Here is a 6,000-nt window from a genome sequence, read left to right on the forward strand (position 1 = left end):
TTTTTTTTTTCAATATTTTCAGAAGTCAACATTAATTAATTTTAATTCTGTCATCAAGTCATAAATAATCAGAATTGCTCTTTGTACCACCATAAGCTGGGTGACATTACTGAAATGTGAGAGAAGCTATAATTCAACTAAAAGTCTGTGATTGTTTCTGAAACTTATTCAATTTGAAAAATATCTTATGTTATAATGAAATGTATTTAGGAATTTAAAGGATAAAATGCTCTATATCTTCAAAAGAAATACTTCTGTATTTTATCTGTACTATAAAAGCAAACAAATTATACGTTTTACCAAAGACATAATTCCCACCATCAAAAACATACCCATTTCTATTTTTTTGTTGTTGTTGTTCACTTGCTTTATTGCTTAAAAATGTCTTTCTCATATCAGGGACGAAAAACTTGACTCTTCTTTTGATAACCAACTTACATTCCTAAAACAATCCATTCATTTGTGCTAAAGATGTTTGAGAGCTTAGGGAAAATATTCATAGGAAATAATTTTAGGTTTTAATTACACAATATAACATACATATATGTACTTCTCCGACTGCTGTTGCGTCCATCACAAATAATGTTTTCAAATGCATTGACGGAGTCATATGCCTTGTGTTTATTTTATGTAAAACCATAAGTAAAAATGTTGGATTTTTCTTAACGTGTAATTAAAATAAAATTGCACCGTTTTAGAATCTTTCAAAAATGGATGTGTAAGGTGATTACAGCAATTAGAAAGGAATGAGTAACTAATTGTATCGTATGATATGTAAAGAGAATAGACACCCCTTCAAATGCAATTTCCAAATATTGAAATTTGCGTAATTAAAATTTTATGTTGAAAAATAACGTTTATGAATCATGCATAATATCTAATAATTCAAGAAATTCCAGAAACCTGTGTATATTCCAGTGTTTGGGAAGTACAGTGGTAACTGAGAGAGAGAGACCTGCTCTCTGACGTGAAAGTCCACTGAGAACATATACTTAAACCTTAAGGGGACACTTGCCTACTTAACACTGCCAGCCAGAACAGTAAGGTTTGACACTCTCATTTACAAAATCAGCCTCAGGCTGAGGATACTGGGCTGGCAGGACCCAGCTAAAAAAGCCAAGCAGATGCTGTAAACTTTGTTCTTTACTGACAGTAAATACCCCTTCATTTGCATTCACAGACACACCCAGTGCCTGATTAATTCTATGACCAAAGACTAAACCCATTTCTCCTTTATTTGCTTGAAATCAACTTTATCATCAGTGCTGCAAAGCTCAGTTCCATAGGTAATATCCAATCTATAAACTTAATGGTCCTATGGGCTTATAGTTCTGGAGAGGAAAGAAGGAAGAAAAAGAGGAAAGGACAGGAAAAATATATGTCATTTAGTTTGTCTTATGGGAATTTTATCATATATTCTCTTTGTACTTTTAGAATTGAAGAGAGAGAGTTCATAAGCAAATGACCACTGTCATTCATACAGAGAAGAAAATGCTGAAACTCTCTCACAATGAGCAAGGTCCAACTAAATTCTCAAGAGGTCTCTAAGATTTATATCCTTACACTACTATTTAAAATTCACTTGTTGCCTATGAATACTGTCTTGAGTTGAGAGTAGACATTCTTTCAGAAAAGAACTAATCAAGTAGCATTCAGGGGAGTGTTATATACTTGTTTTATAATTATTTTGATTCTTTACTTCATAAAGTATGCAAATGACAGGAGTACACTTTGTACCTTTAATCAGACATTTGTTTCCTTATGATAAAACAGATAAGCCAGTTACCGTATAGCTCCTGAACTTTTCACACAGTTAGGCTAACGTATGAGATATTGCCCTATCTTATAAGATACTATTCCATGTTAGTTCCCACCCACTCCCCACAATTATGCTCAGCAACAACTTTAATGGGTCATATATAAAAACTAGTCTTCAGTGACACGTACGCTAACCCATGCCCTCATTAAAACTTCAAGGATCTAAATTTCTGCTAAGTGAAATCTTGTTTTTCCATCAACCAGAAGAGATAAAGTCTCCCACTTCAGAACATTCCTTATAAACACAATCTTTAAAAAAATAGTAACCAAAGAAAATTACCGAAATAGATTACACATATGCATTTATCAACAGCATTAATCAGCAAAACGTTTAAAAATGTAATGCTCAGTTGTTTTCTCGTCAGTTTGCATATTATCCAAATTATCCATTTATCAATTCAAACCAGAGAAAACCAATAAAAATCTGTGGGTTAATTAACACTGCTGGTTAATTTAACTAAACACCTTCTTATCTTAAATCCACCCTTCTTTAACTTCTAAGTGTCAATAAGAAATTTCAGAAATTTAATTTCAGAGATTAAATAATATTAATTTGGAGTCAAGTTATTTACGATTTAAATCACAGATTTTCCTTAGAAACGATGGTTCGGTTTTGCAATGATCACATCACATTTCCCTGTAAGTTAAAACACAGTGTGTTCTAAACATTTAAACCAGTAGTGTTTTCATTTAAAAGACATTCTCTCCCATAACTGTAAAAAGAAATTCAAATATGCTTTCCTTCTAATTAGTTTACCCTTAAGTAGACAACTTACTTTATTCCACTGATTTCCAAATTTCTACCCAAACTAAGTATCAATCAGTAGACTATTTTTTCCTTCACTCTTAGAGTAAGCTTAAACCCTAGAAATACTTGTTTTATCTAAACAAAAAGCTAAACAAGCAAATTGTTTTAAAATAAACAGAGACTATGATGCTGTCATCCACTCTGCTACATAATGTCAAACAACCACATCTGTGTTCATTTCAGAAACTAGCTACCCACACCATATGGTGACTGCTACTTCTTAGAAATACCTAGTATCCACAGAATAATCTAAAAAGAAAAGGCTTGCTATATCTTAGGATATTCTTTCACTCCCTAAAGTTGTCCTAAAGGTACAGTAGGTGGGCATAAATTTAAATGAGAAAACTGTAAATTTCCACTTGCTGTACATAACCAGCTCCGCCCCCCCATCAAGTGTCAAATCTGCTTCAAGCACAGAGGTGAACACTTAAGTATGTCTTTTCAAATACAATTTGTATTTCAAATTGAGATTTGTTCCTTTATGCCCTTTATAGCAACTATTCCATGGTCTTAAAACATTTAATAAGGAGTTTTACCCCCGAAACTGACTAAACTTTTATTTACAACTTTATTCATAATTCCAGATTCCTCCTCCTCCTTTCTGAAAGATATATCACCAGCAACCTTAGAAATATTTTCCTGGATCAATTATTTACTGTAAAACCTGTATAAATCCATTTGAATTTCTAAATATCCACCTAAGTATACACATACTCAAAAGAAATATTTTTAATTGACACTACAGCACAGTTTATAGTTTTGAACACTTCTGAAGTTCAAACATACTATTCCCCAAATTGAAGTTTATGATTATGATACAAAACACACTAACATGTAATAATGCATGCCCTTAAATTATATTTTAAAACAAACGGGGTGCCACCAGATGCAGTCTCTCCAAGAACAACTTACTGCAAAACCAGAAAGTGTATATCAATACCTCACCGTCAAGCATGCCTTTCTTTATTTACTCTAGAATCTTTTTACTGGTTTTCATAAATATTTACCTATCACTTTATAAGAAAGAAATTTTATAAAAACAAATAGAAAGAAACCTAGTAAAATCCACGTGTTGAAAAATCACCCAGTGCTAAAAAAACTAAACTTAATTCTGAAATTTCTGCTAAGGGAGGAGAGTACTTAAAAGTGTAGGGAAGGTATACACCAGGTGTAGCAGATGTAAAAAGTTGGCCCAGCTGCGGAAGACCCCGCAAATGCCATCTAGTTTTGTTACTTATTCGTGTGTCTGTTGTTCAGGTCATAAAATACTGTGTGAGAGAGAGAAAACCCGCTCGTCTCTCACGAAGTCTAAAGTTATGCCACTCTACTTTTCCAGGCTATCTTTCCTTTAGTTCCCAGCGCTTGGAGATTCCCTCCACGCTGCGCCGGTCCCCAAGGGTTGCACGTTTTCCCAAGAGCCAAGAGAGAGCAGCTGCCAGTGCTTACCTGTTCCCTCGGTATACAGGGCAGAGAGGTCCTCCGATGGGACTTGTTGCTGCAGCCGGACATCTCAGCGGACACCACGGAGCTGGACCGCCTCCTCCTCTTAAACACGGGGAGATCTTCCTTGGTCCCAGCACTCAGCTGGGACCCCAAACGCTCCCTCGGAGCCGCCTCCGCCGACTGCGGCAAGATTTGCTCCACGTACCTGGCCAGCAGGATCCCCAGCACGCCGGCCAAGTACGCCAGGTAAGGTCTCCAGGCGACCTTGAACCTCTCTAAGGAAATGAGGGACACGGTCCTGACCGCGCTAGTCAAGGCGATCATGAGGACGCCCAGCCTCAGCCTCAGCACCAGCCATGTCGCGGCTGCCAAGCAGCTGAGCACCACCCCCGCGGCGGGGAGCGACAGTAAGTGATCCTCCCCGACGCCCAGCCCAATCTGGACGAGCGCTTCCCCCCCGCAGCAGGCGGCCAGTAGCGCGACGGCCAGAGGCAGGCGCACCCCGGCGCGCAGGAGGTACAAGCCCATCCAGAAGAAGGCACACAGGAGACTGAAGAGCAGCGCGGAGGGCTGCAGCCAGGGGCTGGGCGGCGCGCCGCCCCCGGGGGCGCCTCCCCGAGGCCCCGGGAAGACGCCCCCTCCTGCTCCCAGGGCCGCTTCCTCCTCCTCCTCCTCCGCCGCCGCCGCCGCCGCCGCCTCCTTACTCTGCTCCAGGTCACAGCCGATCTCCCCGCGGACCAGCCTCAGCAGCAGCGCCAGCAGAAAGGACAGGGAGCCCGCGCACAGCGCCGAGGAAAGTTTCCGGGAGCGCCGGAGCGGCCGCAGCACCAGGTCTCCCCAGCAGCCGCGGCAGCCCGAGCCCCGCAGCGATGCGGGGCCCGCACGACGGTGGCAGTCCCGGCCCGCCGCGGGGGCTGGACTCACCGCAGCCTGGCTCGGCTTGTCCCTGCCTCGGATGGCCTCGCCGGCCGCTGCCATGGTGTGTGCCCTCTTCACCGAATCCCCGATGGCCCCGGGCACACGCGCGCGCGCGCACACGCTCTTCCCAATCCCACCGGCCGAATCTCTCTCTTCTCCCCCGACCCACAATCCACTGAAAGTTTCAGCTTTCGAGTAACTCCTGGAGAACGCTAGAAGCTAGAGACTTCTTCAAGTTAAAAGCTAGCCCGACCACGCTTCGCCTTTTCTCTCTTTGAACGCTTTTGAGAATCCTCTGCTCCACCCCCACCCCCGACTTGTGTCCTCCGGGGTCTCTTCCTACTTCAGGATTTCGAGAATGGCCCGGGGCATCCCGCGCACGGGGCCGCTGCCGCTGGAGCAGGCGGGGGCGCAGGGCGAGCTCGGGGCCATTCCGGGCGCGGCTCGGCGCCGCGCTGCTGCGCGCGGGGCCCGCGGCAGATGGAGGTCTCCCTTCTCTTCCTTCCTGCCGCTCTTTCCTCTATCACTCTTTCCTTCTCCTCGGCCGATCCTCCCCGGCACGGCCCCAGGTCGCGAATCGCCATTCCCTGGGGCAGAAAGCAAAACCAACCCCGCGTCTGTCGGTCCAGTTCATGGCAACGGGTGGGAAAAATGGAAAAGGGGCTGAGAAATAATCAAGAAGTTGCTAAGTCCCGTCGGAAAGAGACAGTCCGAGAGACCGGCGGCTGCGGCAGGAGAAGGGAGGGAGGGAGGGAGAGCGAGCAGGGGAGGAGGGGAGGGCGAGAGGGAAGGGGGAAGGGTGGGTAAGGGAGAATGAGATTTGCACACACGCACACACCCTTTTTCTGGTGCAAGGTTGGTGACGATTTGCAGTTTTGCAGGAGGGAAACGAGTGGAGACGACTGCTTACAACTGTGTGAAACGGGAAGCTGGAGCGATCAACAACTCCGCTTGCTTTCTTTAAGGCAACTCCCTCGGAAATCGTTCTCAGCCGAGCTCCCGCCCCTCCCCCG

The 6,000-nt window shown here is 43.8% G+C and overlaps 1 protein-coding gene across 2 annotated transcripts in view; it reads right to left on the reverse strand.

Moving 5' to 3' along the window:
- Positions 1 to 5,047, reverse strand: part of PDE3A (phosphodiesterase 3A) — a 281,335-nt gene extending 276,288 nt beyond the window's left edge. For both annotated transcript variants that reach the window (XM_063075636.1, XM_063075635.1), the window contains exon 1: positions 4,073 to 5,047. In XM_063075636.1, coding sequence (XP_062931706.1) covers positions 4,073 to 5,047 — 975 coding nt within the window. The remainder of the gene's footprint in view (positions 1 to 4,072) is intronic.
- Between the last annotated feature and the right edge of the window lie 953 nt (positions 5,048 to 6,000).

The sequence above is a fragment of the Cynocephalus volans genome, chromosome 12 (genome assembly GCF_027409185.1).
Source record: "Cynocephalus volans isolate mCynVol1 chromosome 12, mCynVol1.pri, whole genome shotgun sequence".
NCBI lineage: Eukaryota > Metazoa > Chordata > Mammalia > Dermoptera > Cynocephalidae > Cynocephalus > Cynocephalus volans.